Source organism: Puccinia triticina, chromosome 4A (assembly GCF_026914185.1).
Source record: "Puccinia triticina chromosome 4A, complete sequence".
Classification (NCBI taxonomy): Eukaryota; Fungi; Basidiomycota; class Pucciniomycetes; order Pucciniales; family Pucciniaceae; genus Puccinia; species Puccinia triticina.
This window is the reverse complement of record NC_070561.1, coordinates 3,271,002-3,291,080: the sequence shown is the minus strand read 5'-3', so window position 1 is coordinate 3,291,080 and position 20,079 is coordinate 3,271,002. Positions and strand designations below refer to the sequence as shown.

Sequence of the window (20,079 nt, the reverse complement as noted above, 5' to 3'; positions counted from 1 at the left end):
CGCCCGAAGTCAACCCAGACCCTAGCGGTTCCAGCCTCATCGATAGGATTTCCAACTCTACGAGTGGTAAGTCCTTTGATGCAGAGCCACCAGAGTGTAGCCGGCAAATGACTGAGAGTTCTGCTATCATGTCAGACCGTTGCAGTTCCGGCACACTCCTCACTCGCATCGGCGGACGTTAAAGTACCGAGCCTGATCGAGCACAAGTAAGAGATCAATCAAATCTCTTTAGCTTCCGCATAGGAAGTTCAGGCACTGATGCATGATCCAGTTGCTCATCCTAGGCTTTTGCCCTTTGCCCACGATATCGTGGTCTCAGCTGCTAAAGCAGTCTTTCTTCATCCCTACTTTTTCTCATACCAGAGTCGGCTACTGTTCCGCTCTTAGGTACATGTTTTGTCTTTTTCATTTTTCTGTCTCTGAACTTGTCAGATAGACCAAACATATTTTAATCACGAAATATATCTTAGTATCGTGAAATCTTATAGATTTACAGTCTCGAATCTCGGAACCTCCCGACCTCATTACCACGACTAAGAGCGGAACCACATGGCCGGCACTCGTCAGACCCCCGCTGCTTCAGCCGCTGCTTCCTCGTCCAACGCGAACACTTCTACCAGCACCAGCGACGAACGTGATCTGTTCAAGTGCCCGACGTTTGATGGAAAAAACTTTCCTATCTGGCAGCGAAAGGTCAAGACTTACCTTGCTGTCAAGAGTCTGATGAAGTGCATTGAGGAACCACTAGCCCCCAACGCCTCCGAGCAAGCCAAATTGGATTACGTTTGAGCCGCTGCAATCATTAGCGGACACATCAAGGATGATATTTACAATCATATTATCACCGATGAGAACGTTAACGATGCCTTTGCTCTCTGGAAGGAACTAAAAGGAGAATACGCATCCGCATCGGTGTTGGCCATCTATCACGCGTGGCGAAAGTGGGAAGACATTCAGTACAATAACAACATCAATTGCTATATTACTCAGCTTGAGTCGATGCTGGCGGAATTTGCCGCCATGGGATTGGATGTTCCCGGAACGATCCTTAGCTGTACCATAATTGCGCGGATCTCAAGAAAAAGGCCCTCTCTCATGGAAACTCTGATCAGCAATGCTGATATGCTCTCGCACCCAAAGCAGATAATTGCTAAACTACGGGACATAGCGCATCACGACGCTGTTTCGGCAACTATGTCCAGGGAAGAAGAAGCGATAGCCGGATCATCTACTGCACTAGCAACGCAAGCTCAACACTCCGGAAATCGTGGAAATCAGCAGCGCAAGAGACGTTACAATCCTCATCCGTGCTCCAACAAACAACACAATCCGCTGGCAACATTGCATACTGAAGAGGACTGCTGGACATTGCATCCTGGCCTCTATAAGAAAGCTCGGACAAATCCTCCAACCGGCTTAGTCACCACTACTGTGAACGGAAACTCAGAATCCGCAAACATTGTCAGACCGTCTTTCGGCTATTTAACGGGACCGGACACCGCTGGAGAGAAAATGAGCATGGTTCTTGACTCGGGTGCCAGTCACCATATGCTCAATGCTCTCGACCTATTCAGTACCACGTCACCAGTTAAAATCAGCATCGCCACCGGTAACAAGTGGGACCAGCGAGAGTTGTTCGCAGTCGCAAAAGGAAACGCGGTTTTGCGATTGGAAAACGGATCATCAGTTGTGTTGAAGGATGCCCTATACGTCCCTAACCTAACTCGGAGTCTAATCTCATTTGCCCAGTTAATGGAGAACAATGCGCACATATCACCAGCTCCCTGCGGCTTTACTGTGAAGATCGACAACCAAACAGCAATTGATATCGACACCACCAACTCAATCTTTGAGATAGTGGGTGTTTGTGTACCGCAAGTGGCGCCAACAGCCAACCTCACTGAAGCTACGACGGCTGCCAAGCCAAGCAGTTTTGATCTCTGGCATAGACGGTTAGGACATGCAAGTTGCAAGAGGATTGAGGTAATGCTCAACAAATCGCTGTCCTCTGAAGTCTCAAAAGCGTGTGACGCGTGTATGAAGGGCAAAGTCGCTCGAATTCCATTTAATAGCCACTTCAAAGCCACAACTAGTCCCCTTGAGGTTGTTCATGCCGATCTGGTCGGTCTCATTACGCCTGCGACAAACGGAGGCGCTCGTTACTTTCTTACTTTAGTGGATCAATATTCTGGTTATATACACACGGAAATTCTGAAGTTGAAAAGTGAAGCTCCAAAAGCCATCCTGGAGTTTAAGTCCTTTTTCGAGGCGCAAACCGGCAGAACCATCAAGAAATTGATATCGGACGGTGGCGGCGAATTTGTTGGGAAAGACTTGGGCGCAACGCTCAAGGAGGCCGGAATTCAACATAATGTATCTCCGCCCTATACTCCTCAGCACAATGGATTTGCTGAACGAGCCAACCGGACAATAATCGAAATGACCCGCACACAAATGATGCAGGCCAATATGGCTCCGGAGTGGTGGGGGGAAGCCGTCAAGTCTGCCACCGCTACTACCAACTGCTTGCCTTCTCTCAGCAAGAGTCGAGCCTCGCCAATGGAACTCATGTTCAAAATCAAGCCGAACATGAGCTTCTTCAGGCCATTCGGATGCCGCGCTTGGATTGTGAAGCCGAAGCAAAATCGCGGAACTAAATTTGGCCCAATAGCCTGGGACGGGATCATGCTGGGCTATGACAACGATTTTTCTTCCTACAGAATCTTTCGACTAGACGACAAGTCTTTCGTGACATCGAAGCACGTTTATTTCGATGAGTCAACCTTTCCCGTCTGCCCTGCGATAAACAAGAGCCACAATGTCTTCGGCATTGATAAATTACCGTCCTTCACTGAAGACGACCCGATGCCCTTCACCGAGGAAGACGAATTGAATGAACATCAGCAAGCCGAAGATGAAGGACTTGAGGAAGAAGAAGACATTGAGAGGATCCTGGGAGAACTGGCGCCAGGTCCGCAGCTAGGTGGGGAAGACCAGGAAGATGAAGACCGCCGAGACGAAGTTGAAGAAGTCACGGCCAAACCACAGCAGCAGCAACATCCGCCGCAACCTTCATCGCTTCCTCGACTACGAGTCGTCGGCCCCCGGCATCCATCATTGATAAACAGTGACATTGACCCGGCAAATATTCGCAACTACAGTCGCTGTCAAATGTACCATGCAACTGTTGTCACAGAGCCTCAAAACCATCGGCAAGCAATGACCTCTGCTGAATTGCTCAATTGGAAAGAGGCAGAGTTGAAAGAGGTCGCGAATATGATTCAGCACAATGTCTGGCTACAACGGCTTCGCCAACCTGAAGATGCGCCGATCCCGGCTACTTGGGCTTTTTGGAAAAAGCTAGGTCCAGATAATCAGGTGGTCGAGTTTAAGGCCCGAATATGTGCTCAAGGTTTCAGACAAACTTACGGCTTAAACTACGAGGCGCGCTATGCACCCACGGGCCGGCCGTGCTCGCTAAGGCTACTCATCTCGTTTGCTGTTAATCATGGACTCGAAATTCACCAACTCAATGTGAGGAGCGCCTTTCTAACTTGTCCACTTGAAGACAAAGTCACGCTTCTACCGCCTCCCGGACTCGATTTGCCACCGAATACTGTGCTGGACCTCAAGAAAGCGATATACGGTCTGAGAAAAGCTCCACTAGTGTGGTATAACCGGCTCTCAACCTACTTGAAGAAGATTGGCTTCAGTATCTCAATTGCCGATCCTTGTGTCTTCTATCGCCTTGGAGTCGCGGGGAGGGAAGACACTCTGGTCTATGCACACGTCGATGACCTCGTCTTTATCAGCAAGAAACCGATACAATTTAAAGAAGAGATGGAAACCGAATTCAAAATCAAGTATTTGGGTGAGGCAAAATTTCTATTAGGAATGAATATTGAGCGAAGTGAAAAGGGTGTACACATCAATCAGTCACAGTTTATAGAACGGAAGCTGGAAGAATTTGGTCTTGAAAAACTTCACCCGGCATCCTGTCCACTCAATCCTAAATCCTACCTGAAAAAAGCGACTGCACAAGAGATAGCCGAGTTCAGAAAGACTGGTGTCAACTATCGGGCACTCATTGGCTCACTCAACTACTTGAGCGTGCTAACTCGACCTGACATCGCATACGCGGTCAGTTCCTTGTCTCAATATCTCGAGAGCCTGGGCATTCTGCACTATCAGGCAGCAATACAAGTGTATCAATATCTGGCTGGCACGAAAACTCTTGGGCTAACTTATCTCAAGAACGGCAACAATGCATTGAAGGCCTATGTCGACGCGGATTGGGGAAATTGCCCCGATACAAGAAGGTCCTCCACCGGCTTTGCAATCATGGCGGGATCTCACCTCATAGCTTGGAAATCTTCAAAGCAAGCCACGGTGTCGTTGTCAACAACGGAGGCTGAATACAAAGCCTTGTCAGACTTAGGCCGGGAACTAGCCTGGTTATCTAACCTACTATCGGAAGTCAAAACGCAACCCAAACCAAAGGACATCGAAGTCTCAGTCGACAACAGAGGCACGATTGACTTGGCCAAAAGCAAAACTTCGCAAAACAGCTTTCGCACAAAGCACATGTCAATCCGACTCCATTTTGTTCGTGAACTTATCGTCAGAAAGCTAATTTGACTAAGTTACATTCGCTCCGAGGCAAATGCCGCCGACTTCCTCACCAAACCGGTCGGAAGGGTCATCATCAGACGGGCCCTTGAAGTCATTGGGATCAAACCTTCGTCACAAGTTGCTTCAACCCTATCAGATCGAAGCATGGCGGGATGTCAAGACTCAGGACACGCCCCAGAGCAAAGGAAGCGCAAGGAGCGAAACCCTAACCCTGCAAGGGGAAATGGTGAGTCCGCGCAACCCCCAGGCACATGCATATGCAAGTGACCCCAGACAATAGGAGTAGGCATCAGCTGAAACTTTGTTCTTCTACCTTTCAGCCACGTCTACACCCAACAAAGAGCTTAAGCGTCCCAAGAGAAGCACTCCACCGAACAGGTAAGTTGAGCTCCTTGGGTTCGTCATAAACCGAGGAGCGAGCGGCTGATCAAATGATTAAACATTTGAATATAGCAAGCATACGCCCAAAGTCAACCCAGACCCTAGCGGTTCCAGCCTCATCGATAGGATTTCCAACTCTACGAGTGGTAAGTCCTTTGATGCAGAGCCACCAGAGTGTAGCCGGCAAATGACTGAGAGTTCTGCTATCATGTCAGACCGTTGCAGTTCCGGCACACTCCTCACTCGCATCGGCGGACGTTAAAGTACCGAGCCTGATCGAGCACAAGTAAGAGATCAATCAAATCTCTTTAGCTTCCGCATAGGAAGTTCAGGCACTGATGCATGATCCAGTTGCTCATCCTAGGCTTTTGCCCTTTACCCACGATATCATGGTCTCAGCTGCTAAAGCAGTCTTTCTTCATCCCTACTTTTTCTCATACCAGAGTCGGCTACTGTTCCGCTCTTAGGTACATGTTTTGTCTTTTTCATTTTTCTGTCTCTGAACTTGTCAGATAGACCAAACATATTTTAATCACGAAATATATCTTAGTATTGTGAAATATTATAATAACTGTGTTAGCTACTCCTAGTCTTATATATAAGCATGTTATTGATTATTGATTTAGGAGTGTGGTTGCCTAAAAATAGTTCCATGCTTCATGAGTGCCAAAAGTCCCATCTTAAGATAAAACATAGTATAGTCTTGAAAATAGTATTAGTATAGTAGCCAGTATGTGTGCAAGTTGACAGTTAACAAGTGGAGGACTTCCTGTCAATCTGGGAACTCAGATTTTTCCAGATTTTGCGGGGAAATCTGGGCTTGATCATCCCAAATCCTAGATCTGCCTAGATTTCCCTGCAAAATCTGGGAAAATCTGGGTTTCCAGATTGGCAGGAAGTCCTCCAGTCTGTTGGGGAGTAACACCTAGATTAGTATGTATGCAGTTTCACACCAAATTATCTGGTGTCCAATGCCATATCACCTTTGTTGTCAGTGATATTGGCTTGCAGGGGAGTGTTATGGCCTGGTGCTATACCCCTCCAGGGGAGAGTTGATGTCCGCTACGATTGTGTAGTTGGGTGGTACCTTTTCTTCACCGCGTGCAAAAACAGTTTATGTTCATGCCTTTCTTGGGGTTTTTGGTCCGACCTGCGGAAAAGTTCGACTTCAGCTGGGCTGGCCCGAATCTGAACCTCGGGGCAGTTCGACGTCGGCCCCCTTTTACGGAGCCGTCACCAGTTGGTATCCAGAACCTGTGCCAGGAAAAGGAGCGAGTTGATGAGCTGACAAGAAGCTGCGATTACGTAAATATGTTGAATGTGATCTTGAGAAGGACACCATGTGCAAGAGGAAGGTCAGTGAGACTCGAGGTGCTGACTGGTCGGGCTGAGCGGTACTTGGTAGTACAGCTGGCCTTGCTGCGATGACAACACCTCCACGTGTCCAGGTTGGCAGGCGAAATATTTAAGTACTTCCTCTCCGCGTGGTGGTACGTAACTGTTTACCACTGCTGCCACCAAACCACCAACCAGCTGAGCAACATGTTCGAATTCTTGCAGCAGAACTCCATCCCCTACCAGTCCATCATCCTTGCCCTCTCTGGGGGCGTATTCGCATTCGAGCAGTATCTCAAGTAACGTACTTTTCACTCACCTGTTTGCCGATTTCTGCCTCCTCCAGCTAACCGGTCTTGCCATTTGGCCATCGTCTCCCTTCCAGTATCCGCCAGCTGCCCCACCTCAAGCTCAAAGTGCCCCCGCCTTCGATTGCCCCCTATCTCGTCGCTGCAGATGGTCCCAAGCCCGAGGCCGACAAGAAGGACGGTCCGAAAGGCGGGGATGCCGAAAAGCCTTCGACGCAGGAGACCTTCATGAAATCACAGGCGTATGCCCTCGACAAGGTCAAGTTCTCGATGGTCGCTGGCTTCATCGACCAGCTCGAAACATGGGCCCTGCTCTCCCCACTGGTGGCCGTCTACTTCGGCGCTGATGGTACTAAGCCGGCGAGTGGGATCGCCAGTCTGTGGTACCTGGCAATCGACCTCTGCCAGAAATCGTCCCAAATCGCCCCGAACTTCCTCAACATCGGCACCGGGGAGATCGCCACCTCCTTGTTCTTCGTCAGCCTGCTCACACTCTCCGGAATGATCACCTCGGTCCCCTCAAGCCTCTACAAGACCTTCGTCTTGGAAGAAAAGCACGGCTTCAACAAACAGACTCTCGGACTCTGGATCACCGATTACATCAAGACTACCCTCTTGTCCGCCCTCCTCGGTCTGCCGCTCATTGCGGCCTTCCTCTGGACCGTCCGATGGGCTGGGGAATCGTTTGTGCAATATGTAATGATGCTTGTGTAGGCGCACTTCCTATGTTTTTTCCTCCTGTACTTCCACCGATCATTTACTCTCTCTTTCACTATCATACAGGATGGGTCTAGTACTGTTTATGTGTCAGTAGCGCTATCAAATTGAGATCAGCTGATAATTTCTAGTTCCTTTCCTGACCTTACTGATAAGCTTCTTGGTCGTACCGCAGACGTCGGATATCCGTATTTGATTGCGCCTTTGTTCAACAAGTTTCGACACTTGAGCGAATTCCCAGAGTACCAAGAGGTCAAGACCCGCACGGAGGCTTTGGCCAAACGAGTTAGTCCGCCCCCTCCCCCGAAAGCTTTCAAAACTTGAAAAACACATATGATGCTGGATCAATTATTTAATGAGTTTCTTATTTTCGCCACTTCAGATCAACTTTCCACTTGGAAGACTCTGGGTCATCGACGGATCTAAAAGAAGTGCCCATTCAAATGCATTCTTTTTTGGTTTACCCGGGTTCACCAAACAGTTGCGTTAATATGTTATCTACTTTAAACAGAAGAAGTTCACTGACGCGCCTCCTCATTGGCTGGCTCACACTTAGCATTGTACTTTACGATACATTGTTGAAGCAAAGTACTCCTGCAGAAGTAGAGGCCGTACTTGGTTCGTGTTCATTCTTCTTAGTCAGGTTTGCTTGCTTTAAGTGATGACTGATTTCTCAATGCCTGCTCCTGACTCGACCTGCCCACACAGCCCATGAGCTTGGACACTGGAAGCTGAACCACACCGTACTACTACTCGGCTCGTCCCAGATTCAGATCGCCCTTAGCCTGTCGACATTCCGGTTCTTCATCTGGAATGCAGCGCTCTTCTACTCCTTTGGCGTCCCAGCGCTGGCCGGTGCAGAGAAGTACCCGCTGATCATCGGCTTCATCCTTGCACAGAGCCTGTTCACCCCTTTGAACTCGCTCCTCTCCTTCACCTCGAACGCCCTCAGTCGCAAGCTTGAGTTCCAGGCCGACCAGTTCGCCGCCGACCTTGGCGGTGATTACGCTCAAGATCTTAAATGGGCTCTGGTTCGCATCAGCGCTGAGAACAAAGCTACCACCAGCTGCGATTGGCTATATTCCGCTTTTCATCGTGCGTACCCCCTTTTTTTTCTCCCTCCCTCCCGATCACCTTTTGAAATCAGATTAGTTGACTGATGAATTCATTGTCTGGACTGCTCGCCTCTAGACTCCCACCCTACTCTGCCCGAAAGACTGGGCCGGCTGAGTGTCGAGACTCCCACAAATAAGAAGACGAAATAGGCTTCATATGGCTCAGACTGCTCTAGAAAACAATCTCCCCTATTGGTGGAAATTGATACCCCGCAATTAATCAAACAATTGTTTTGTTGATAATATTTCCGGTCTTTCTCTATATTCTAGTCTGTCTTTGTCACTGTTTTTTGTCTGCATTTGTTTTAGTTCAATAGATCATTCCATTTGTTTGAGTGTTTCCTTCCATATAACCATTTTTTCAAATTGGTCTGCAACAAAAGCAATATACATTCTCAGATTCTATGCCGCAGAACTTTGAATATGTCTGCAGCAGAAAAGGGCCGGGCCTTTTTCTGTGTTGTAAACTCTAGTCTAGCTGAAATAAAGATATGAGTAATCAACAGATCATGTAACTGTCAATGTTTTGTTGCTGCCAAATTTACCCACAACAAGCTCTAGCAGGCTGGGTTGACTCGTGATAAACCCAAGTTGGAATCACTAGAAAGAGCCATCGGCATCCTCAAGAGTGTAGTAGTAACTCACGCTGCGGGAGTCCATGGATGTTTTCAATGATGATGGCAATGAGAACCAAAAAACGCAATAGACTTTTGCCAAAAACTTTGAAAATGATGGAACCAAGAATTCGGACACACAAAGGAGAAAATCAAATTCAACCGGCCAGTGGCGCAGACCGTGTCTGATTCCGAGGTGATGGCCATCAAAAAATCAGCCAACGCTTCACCACAATAACTCAAGGCCCGTCTAGCCTTGCACGTGTCCCATTAAACACACCAACAGAACGAGATTGACACTTACTTGAAGGCCCGAGATTGACACTTACTTGAAGGCCAACTTAACATTCAAGGATGGAGCAATCAACCGTCATGAAACCCCCTAATTAGAATAGTGGAAGGTAATAAATCTTCTGCCCTCTTTTCATTGATTACCTTGGCTGAAACTCTGTGCTCCCGCAGTTCAATCAACAGGCCTATCCCACTTTTGCTGTCATGGCGCAATCATATTTAGGATCTGCAGGCTCCTCCTGTGCAGTGGAGAGACTCTTCTCCACCGCAGCAGACGTATGTAGCAGTAACCGCGACCGCTTACTTCCTTCTACAATGTCCCACTGTGTCAGTAGCCTGATGTGGCTCCGGGAGGAGGTCCCTCTCACTGGTTCATTTTCCGAAGCTGGCAAATTTTTAGCAGCAGTCCAACCTTCTAAACCTGTTAAAACATTATATACATAATCTATATACATGTGTCTTTTTGTTACTAGTAACACAAAGAAATCAGTAACATAACGGTGTAATTCCACAGTTACCCAGTATTGTAACGGAATAAAAAAGATCCACCTGAATAAAATCCTGTAACATACCATGCATGCATTATGGCTATTGGTAACACTAACATACAAAAATTTGTTATGGTACTGTTATGTTACCAATAACCGTACCATAACTACCCACTGTTGCAAAGAGTTACTTCATGCAGTGATACTCAAGCAAGGGTGGGCCGTTACGTTACCCGTAATTGGGAACATAACTTTAACGTAACTTTTAAAGTTACGTTACCCTGTAGTTACAGATATCTTAATTTTAGTTACGATATCTTCCGCAGAAAAAGGGCTGTTTTTTTTTCTACTTACGTTACCCAGAAGTTTTCAACAAAACAGGTTACGTTACAGGTTTGCCCAAATTTGGGTAACTTAGCCGTAAGTTTCCAAGGGAAATGACAATTTGTGGGTTTTTTTATTCAATATGAGTACGTATTGGGCTCAAGTTGATGTAAACCAGCCACTGATGCCATTTTCTGCCCAAGGTGTCAGGGCAAAATATGTGAACAGTGAGGATTGAACCCGCAACCTGCATGTGGCAAAACATACAAGAGGCAGGCACTAACCATTACACCACCAGAAAATGGGTGATGTAAACCAGATTTTGTTGCCCTGACGCAATCCAAATTCAAATTCAACTTTGCCCCCCGGCCCAGTTGTCACCTGCGATTTTCAATGGCGGGTGCAAGAGCAAAGCATAACACCCTCAATGGCCGGTTAGCACCAGCCACCAAGAGGACATGCACATTTCCCTCGATGGATCGTCCGTACCAGACATCATGAGGAACACACTACACACTCTTGATGGCTGTTCAGTACCGGCCAACAAGAGTAAAGCACCACCTGTACTCTCAATGGATGGTACTGACCAGCCATTGAGAGGTGATACACACCCACCTCAATGGCCCTTCAGTACGTCGACCATTACACTTCCAGTGGGGACAAGGTGGTAATTTGGCCGTAGATTCCATTTCTGGGGTCCATATGTTTGTATTGTGAGGTATTCTATGACTGATTACGCAAATGAGAGAAAAACTTTTGATTTTTCCCATTTTGTATACCACACCAGTCAGTACCGGCCAACAAGAGTAAAGCACCACCTGTACTCTCAATGGATGGTACTGACCAGCCATTGAGACAGCGGTGGGCAGATACGTTCTCCATATGGATAACTTTGCAGGTAACGTAACCTTTACAGTTACGTTATCTGCAGGCTACGGATAACTTAATTCCAGTTACGATATCCACTGGAGCAAAAGGCCTGCTTTTTTTGCAAGTTACGTTCCCGCATAGTTTGCATGAAATGGGTTACGTTACATTTTGGGCCAAACTTGGGTAACTTAAGGGTAACTGGACCAGTGAGGTAATGATATCTGACTGTTTTCTTCCATGTGAGCGAGAGTTTTTGCCCAATTGGTCTGAATCCATCATTTTTATTCATTATCTCCCCAGCAGGCCAGGTCAAAAGGGAAACCAGTTTGCATTCATCGGAGTCGCAGTGGCATACATCAATGCTGATTGGAAGTATGTAGTTCGGCATTTGGCATTGAAGATGCTCCCCTGGAGACATGCCGGTCACCTCTTGGCCCGACCAATTACTACCATACTTAAAAAGAACAAGCTTTACAAAAAGATGAGTTGCTTCCTCTTTGCTGGCCGTGGTTCCTGTGCTAACCATTATTTTATGTTTCATTACATGTTGGCCCAGACAACCGACTCAGGCTCAAACAATAATACAATGGCAAGGACCATGTACAATCTTGTACTCAATAATGTTACCCAATGTGCAACAGACCTTGGAACAATTTCAAAAGATTTTCTAGAGCCTGGATGGGACCCCTCAACCATGCACATCCGGTGCTTTTGCCACAAAGTGGCCCTCATTGTGAATTCAGGACTCAAGGCACTGTCTGTTGGTACCCTGCCTACAGCAAAAACCAAAGAGTCTGTTTTGGGATTTTTCCCAGTTCTAGGTAGACTGAACGAAGATGAGGAGCCTGAGGATACCCCCAAAACTGAAAAGGAGGCGGCCCAGAAGCAGGTGCCGCATCCTGAGGAATACGATGCAGCGTCCAAAAGCGACTACAGTAGCCCCACTGAAGCGTGTTCTGTTGAGGATGATGCTAGCACTCTGGACCAAGACGAGGATGTGATCACTCGGACTGTACATGCCAAGTCTGAGAAACTTCGGCAGCTAACTGTAAAAGTAAGCCGTCCTTTTATTCTAGTTGAGCTTGGGTCTGATTTGTTTGCCCTTGCGTTGTTTGCTGTTGCGTCTAGCTTGATACAGTGATCAAACAAATCACCCGCTTGGCAGCTCAGCGGGCTAATTTTGAGAGAACTGCTGAAAACTTGAAGATCAAAGTGGCGCCTCTGATCGCGGGATACGGTATCAGATGGAACATCAAGTACCATAGCTACAAAAAAGCGCTTGATGCCCGCGATGTAATTGACCAGATTCTTAAAGAAGACCAAAAACAAAAAACTGCCAGCTCATTTGACGACATACTGTTCTCCCCGCGTGATTGGATGGAGATAGAGAAATTGAATTCTGAGCTCGAGGTAATCTGATCTCCTACTTCCCACTTCGTTGATTGCATTTCTAACAAACCGCTCTTTGTTTCTGTACTTTTTGCTAGGTGTTTGTCAAGTTGACCTCCGAGATGGAGGGTGATTCAGCGACAGGTACACATGTGATACCTAACTACCTCAATCTGAGAGAAAGCCTCACGTAAAAGCTCCTGAGTTCAGCCAAAACGGACTCGTTATACCCAATGTACGAGGCGATGAGAACACGTGTGGAAAAATATCTCAATGAGGCCATGCAATGCGAGACTCTTGTGCTTTCTACATTGATGCATCCATGTTACAGGATGCATCTTTTTGAGCTTGTCTTTGGGGCCGAAAGCACTGAGGTTACTGGAATACGCCAGTTACTCAAGCAAGAATTCTGTACAACTGAAGCCGAGCTCAAAAGAAAAGCCAACTTGAAGACAGTGTAGACCACGGATCCGCATTTGGTTTCTACGGAAAAACCCTCAAAGGCTCCATCGGCAGGAAACTCACTGATGTCTTGTCTGGCCTCTCGTATCAGCGCACAACCAACACCTCAGGAAGATGAGGTTGATCAATTTTTGTCTGCTAATCTGACATTTGGTGACGGTGCAATCCAAAATAAAAACACACCTTTGACTTGGTGGAAGGTATTTATTCATTTTTTTACCTTCTTTCATCAATTTGCATCCAAGAAACTGATTTACTATTTAATATACAGGAAAACCAAGCGAGGTACCCAACCCTGGCTGTGATGGCCCGTGCTTATCTGGGGACTCCAGGTAGCTCCTGTGCGGTCGAGCGACTATTCTCGGCAGCGGCCGATGTATGCAGCAGCAACCGAGGCCGCTTGCTCCCCTCCACAATGTCACATTGTGTGGCTTCGTCAGGAAGTGCCCCTAACAGGAGACTTCACCAAGGCTGGAGAGGTTATAAAAGGGTTGGGTTGCAAACCCAGCACCTAGTTGTTCCCCCTCCCCAATCCTCACGCTGGTTATTGTATCCAAAAAAATTGCTGGTTATTGTATCCTTACACGCAAAAAAAAATTGTTAAGTCTGGTTATTGTAGAGTAGTCCAAAAAATGGATCCCGGAAAGAGTAGTAGCGTTATTGAGCAAAAAAAACTACGATAACACTACTTTACCAATAACCGTAAAGTAGCGACCCACCGTTGGTACTAGCCGGCCATTGAGAGGAAAGCACTAAGCTCTCAATGGCCAGTACTAGCTGGCAATCAAGAGAAAAATTTGATCTTTGACACTATACTCACCTCGCTGGATGAGATGACATACACATCTTGCTTGTCCTCTTGATGGCCAATCAGTGCAGGCCATCAGGAGTGTATGTAGTATGCTCCTTTTGATGGCAAGTACTGACAGGTCATTGATAGAGGTGTGTGTAAACATCAACTACAAAATTTTGCTCTTGATGGCCGGCTAGTACTGGCCATTGAGAGCTTAGTGCTTTCCTCTTGATGGCCAGCTAGTCCCGGCCATTGAGAGCTTAGTGCTTTCCTCTTGATGGCCGGCTAGTACCAGCCATTGAGAGCTCAGTGCTTTCCTCTTGATGGCCGGCGTACTGAAAGGCCATCAAGGTGTGTGTGTATCACCTCTCAATGGCTGGTTAGTACCATCCATTGAGAGTACAGGTGGTGCTTTACTCTTGTTGGCCGGTACTGACCGGTGTGGTATACAAAATGGGAAAAATCAAAAGTTTTTCTCTCATTTGCGTAATCAGTCATAGAATACCTCACAATACAAACATATGGACCCCAGAAATGGAATCTACGGCCAAATTACCCCCTCTTCCCCACCGGAAGTGTAACTGGAGCCCCACTGCACTGGAAGTTAGACCCTCCGGAAAACCTGTAGCACCCTGTCAACCCCTGTCACGCACCTCAAGCCACCTTTCCCCAATACATAAATACTTTTCCCTACTCCATGGTATCTCCACTGCATATATTAGTTTGTATTTGTTTAACATCTGCATTACATCATGTAGCACTGCCCTTGCGGGCTGTGCCCTGCAACCCCATTGTTCCCCGCCTCATTTATGCACCTCCTTGCATAAATTAAGCCAGCCTCACTCATGCACGCACCCCTTGCATAAATTTTCCAAAGCCACTCCTGTATTTGCACAGCCCCCCTGGAGCAAAAATCCCTCACATTTGTCTATATAAGGAGCTCTCTCCCCCAGTTGTTTTTCCCTCAGCTCAGTACTCCCCAGTTATTTACATACCACCTTCACACTTACCATCACATCTATACCTCACCACAACCCTCATATTTGCAAATAACTACTGAGCTCACTCTCAAATCTCACATAACTGTCATCAAACAACTTCATCTGGAACTAGACCAGACCTATCACTTGATTAAAACTTGCCAAGCTTAGCTTGGTGGGTCTTGTTATGATAGCAGAAGGGCAGAGTTTTGCACCTCCATCATCCCCTTCACCATTCAGAAAAAGGGTTTCACAACCACTTTTTATTCTTACACAGGTGCTAAACGGCCATTGAGGTTGTTATGCTTTGCTCTTGCACCCGCCATTGAGAATGGCAGGTGACAAAATCCCAGCCAGGTGACAACTGGGCCGGGGGGCAAAGTTGAATTTGAATTTGGATTACGTCAGCGCAAAGAAATCTGGTTTATGTCACCTGTTTGCTGGCGGTGTTATGCTAAATGCATTATTCAAAAGACAATTTTTTGAAAAATATTGAACAAAGATTTTCACCCCAAAAAAGTTACGTTATCCAAAACCTCCCAAACTCAAAAAAAAAAAAAAATTACTTTACGTTATGTCACTCAAAGAAAATGTTACGTTACCCAAATGGCTAATTTGGATAAATAAAAAATGATCATGGTATCCAATTGGCCCTCCGTAACGTACCGTAACATAACTGCCCACTGTTGACTCAAGCCAAGTGGCCATTGTAATTCCACCTGAATGTACAAGTGCCTTTGTTGGCACAGTCATGGCGTAAGGACCGGTGCACAGTCCCTGGTTAAGGACCGGTGCACAGTCACTGTGCATTGAAGCTTGGTTTGAGTCAAACCTGGAGTAAGGCTTGTTGAGGTTTTATCTCTTTTCTGTTTCTTTCTCTTTGTTGTGTGCTTCCAACCTATCACTCATCTTTCATCTGTCTGTAAAATCTTGTATGTAGTTACCTACCTCAACGGGCATGCCTGGAAGATCCTTACCCTCATCCTTCCATGCACGTACTCATCTCCTCACTGCCAGTATATTTGGCTGGGATGAAGTCATCCCAGTTTAAGTGGGATGCACTCAACCAATTTAAAACGGGTTGATCCCATCCAATGAAATATAAAACCAAGGGGGGTACCTTGGATTTATATTCCATCAGTTGAGGTCAACCAAGTTTAAATTGGTTGAGTGCATCCCAGTTTAACTGGGATAACCTCAACCCAGCCAATTATGTTGGCAGTGCCTTTGTCCGTTGAGTTAGGTATGTTCTTTCTCTTCTTTCTCTTCTTTCTCTTCTTTCTCTTCTTTCTCTTCTTTCTCTTCTTTCTCTTCTTTCTCTTCTTTCTCTTCTTTCTCTTCTTTCTCTTCTTTCTCTTCTTTCTCTTCTTTCTCTTCTTTCTCTTCTTTCTCTTCTTTCTCTTCTTTCTCTTCTTTCTCTTCTTTCTCTTCTTTCTCTTCTTTCTCTTCTTTCTCTTCTTTCTCTTCTTTTATTTTCTTTCTAATTGCAATGAATCCTTCCACACACGTACTCATACTCTTTGAAGAAGGAATCTTTACCAATAGCCGGATATCAACACTTAATTCAAGAGAAGATGTGTTCATGGATGCAAAATTGACTTTGATTTGATGGGACATCCTCCTGAGCAGCCCAGCGACATGATCAACATTGCTACAATTGAAGACAATAATGAAGCTGATGAATCCAACTGGGTTTCACAAGAACACTGGCTCTCTTAATTTCATTCCCTGCTATTATTTCTCCTTTTTTTGCATGTACATATGGCCTTATGAAAACAAAAGTATCCTCTTCCCTCTTTAAAAAACACATTGGAACTGGCGCCCCATGCCAAAGGCGCCGTAGGCGCGCCTGTGGGCCCGCACTTTTCCAAATGTGGCACCAACAAACATACACTCCGGGGGCGAACATATCTAAGCCCTTGTCCCCAAAGCGGCCGGGGGGGGGGGGCACCCATTTGGCCTGGGAGAGATGCATAGCATCGAGATCTCTCCTGCAGGGAGAGGACTTATGAATTATCAGGCATTTTGGCCTGAGAGAATCTGGATGTTTTGTGGTGACCGATGTAATTGCCACCTGCCGACCACAGTTTTTGACAAGTTCATTTTTTGTCTTAACAAATGGAAGCTTGTATTTTTCTGAATCCAACTGTCTCTTCAGAATTTCGGCATTCCATAATCATTGCCCTTGTTCCCAAAAAATATTCAAAGTTTGAGATACTTGGTGGCTTACTGGCAAGGGAGGTGTGTTTTTAATTAAGATTTAATTTAGGTGGGAGATAAAACTGTAAAAGTTGGACAAGTCTTCAAGAAATCACTAATTTCCAAAAAAGATAGAAAATAAATGAAAACACTTGCAGGGGGGTGGCTACCTATGTAGGATTGTAGCCAAGATGCTGGCGCTCAGCTGGGATAGAATATGGATGGGAGAAAATGGAAACCTGTTTTTATAATCATTGCAGGGGAGTAAGTGAGGGACAAAGTTCCCCCCTGTCCACGGAGGCGGTATGAGCGGGCAAAGGCCTGGGCGCACCTCGGCGCGAGGCCCGACAACAAGTCATGCGCATTTGGGATGCACAGCCTTGCGAGTCATATAAGTATGACCCTCAGTGCTGATGGTTTGATTCCCTCAGCGCTCTTCTTCCCATCATCGCCCAGAGCCAGCCAGCTCATCTAGAGCCGCTCACCTTTCTCACAAAAACCACCCACCCACCCCTCTCGTCTCAGGGTTCGGGCTTACACCCGAAGCCCCGAAACCTCCATGTTCTTTGGCATAGAGATGAGGTGCAGGCGCAGCCTCTTCTCCTGGTCAAGGTTAGGAAGGGATTTTGGTCCTTCCTACCTTTACACCCGCACTTGCTGCGGCTCAACGGCAGCGCCGACGAGCCGCAGCAAGTACCAGGCAAAGAGCGGCCGCCGCAGTGGAAAGAGAAAGAATTCCCATGCTTCATTTCGAGATTCTCTCATGCGAGAATCTCAGTGTTAGTCGTAAGCTCCGCTTGCACCTACGGCTTGGCGCTAACTTAACTAAGTCCCACCCTCCTACAGGTGGAGTGGTAAAACACTGGTCGCATTGCGCCGACCGGAGGGAGGGACTTACGCGCTAAACGGACTTACAGGCTGACAGCATTTGGTTTTTTGGTGGGGACTTTTTTAAAACTTCTCTCACCCATCCATTTCCTGAACAACTTCATTATTGTTTGGATTTCCATGATGACCAAAGTCTTCTTTATCCATGTACTATACCCACCTATCCCCAACCTGTCTTCTTGATCTGCAATGTCCCTTGTAACATCATGAGTTTTGGATTCTGTACACTGTGAACTTTGTAATATAGGATGAAGTGGACCACAGATAGTCACAAAAAATGGATCTGAGGGGCTCTGAAGGCCTCGAAAAATTCGGAAAAATTTGGAGAGATTCTCCTTGATCTTGGGAATCTTTTGTTCCACCAATCCTTTTCTGCCCAATGAGAAAGGGTGAAGCCAGAAACGTTTGAAAAAAGACCTAGTTCTGATTCTGTCAGCCCAAACTTGGACATTGGGTGTAAGTCCCTCCTTCGGAGGGTCCCGGCGGGACAGTGTCCCCCCTCAAATAGAGGGACTTTGTTAAGTTAGGGCTTGGCGGTGCCGCGGGCTTTGTTACGCTCGCGCCGGGGGTACATACCAGACGGGCTCGACAAACACCGTACATCTACATAAATATTCATACTTAAAACGGAAGTTGGATCATTCTATATTTCCTTGGCCTTGAACCGATGAAGACTGTCATAGCGAGAGCTCCTCCGCCATTCAAAGGATTTCAAAGTCGCACAACGATCCAACTGGTATGGCGACGTGTCGACGACACAGAAATACGTTCATACTCGTTTCAGCTCGTGAATATTTCTACCCTCGGCCATCTTGCCTTGCAAAGTCCATGATTTCTTGTTACTTGTCCCCACTTGTGTGAAATGTCCTCTTGATAAGGAATTAACCAACCAGCCGCCCGAGTACTTGAAGAATATCTTTATCTACAGTCACCGCAGAAGTCCAGTTTCCTTGTCTGAAAAAAAGAAACATCCAAAAAAGGCCAATATAATGAAATTCGGAAATTTCTTCCTCGCCATCGCTGCATCCATACTTATTGGATTCAAATCAAGTGGATGTAGACCCAATCCAGCATTCGGTAAGTTGAAGCCACCTGGAAATGATGCCGGTTCCTGATGAACTCGGATTGAAACTAATGGTTTTATCTGAATATTGGACCCATTCCGATGCAGTTCAAAGTGCCGGGCGCATTATTAAACCAAGTAAGTAAGGTCGATTGTATGCATCCTACTCCTTTTGAAAATGAGCATGGAGAAACTCAGCCCTTATTCGCTGTTAATTCATTTATCAATTTGGAATGCGATGTTTTCTATTGCAGTCGGTAGCTGCTCGACCGCCAAGAGCGTGTTTTGAGGAACATATGAACTCTTTGGGGCTTTCTTGAGCTCGACGTTTTATCAACATTTGGACCTAGTCTCATTCACCGATCGCATTGCCCATCACAGTTTTCAACTTGTCTGACAAACCGAATCATCCGATGGTCAAAATGCACGATTCGCCTCCGAGGAGGAAAGCATGAACAGCATACCATTCTTACTTTGCTCCCTTTTGTGAATAAAAATAAATAAATAAATAAAAATTATGAGCAGCATTTCACATCACTCTCCGGTCCTATGTATTTTGCTTATCTTCAACAATCATGTCCCTTGAATCCTTCAAACTTGTTACAGTCTGAATATGTGGTTTCCTGACGTCTGGTTTTTTGGGGTTTATAGTTTGGCAGCACTAAGCTAGATATGACAGTGGCTTATTGGTAGAACATCATGAGTTTTTGGAAATTGGTATTGATAGCTATTGATTGTCGTTGACTAATGTATCAATGGATTTATTCCAAAGATCTGTCCTTGGTGCAGATAAACAGATACAATTGAGAGGTCTGTTGTTAGATGGCTTCAGGGGACTCAGGAGTGGTGAAGCTTTCAACCCCAAGTAAGAACCTATGTATCAGTACAGCCAACACTGGGCCAGCTGCACTATCAATAGCAATAGTGTAGCATAGCATAGCTTAATTTTGCTAAAGCTAAAGGGCTAACCACCGGCAAACAAAAACTAAGCCCACTACGCTGTGTTATGCCGCTAACGCTATGGCAAAGCTAAAAGGTGCTACACTATCACATGGGGGCCTTTTGGCGTAGTTTAGCATAGCGGCCCACTGTTAATGGTACAGCTAGAGTCCAAGTCAGTTACACCACTGCACTCTCAGGGTCTTTGTCTGACCCCTCACACCCTTCAAAAATCAGGCAAAATTGCCAGCATTACCTCTTTTGGGGCCTCAACTAAACCCTTTTGTAGTC

The 20,079-nt window shown here is 46.3% G+C and overlaps 2 protein-coding genes across 2 annotated transcripts; both read left to right on the top strand.

Annotated features, from left to right (window-relative positions):
* Positions 1–6,129: 6,129 nt before the first annotated feature.
* Positions 6,130–8,638, top strand: PtA15_4A399 (uncharacterized protein; the record flags this gene model as incomplete). Its single annotated transcript, XM_053168277.1, has 9 exons — positions 6,130–6,368; positions 6,462–6,647; positions 6,734–7,366; positions 7,440–7,462; positions 7,549–7,658; positions 7,756–7,853; positions 7,930–7,991; positions 8,082–8,468; positions 8,565–8,638. The coding sequence occupies 9 exons, from the start codon at positions 6,130–6,132 to the stop codon at positions 8,636–8,638; spliced, it is 1,812 nt and encodes a 603-aa protein (XP_053019503.1).
* Positions 8,639–18,453: 9,815 nt separating this feature from the next.
* On the top strand, positions 18,454–19,138 carry PtA15_4A398 (uncharacterized protein; the record flags this gene model as incomplete). Its single annotated transcript, XM_053168276.1, has 4 exons — positions 18,454–18,522; positions 18,665–18,863; positions 18,958–18,987; positions 19,104–19,138. The coding sequence occupies 4 exons, from the start codon at positions 18,454–18,456 to the stop codon at positions 19,136–19,138; spliced, it is 333 nt and encodes a 110-aa protein (XP_053019502.1).
* Between the last annotated feature and the right edge of the window lie 941 nt (positions 19,139–20,079).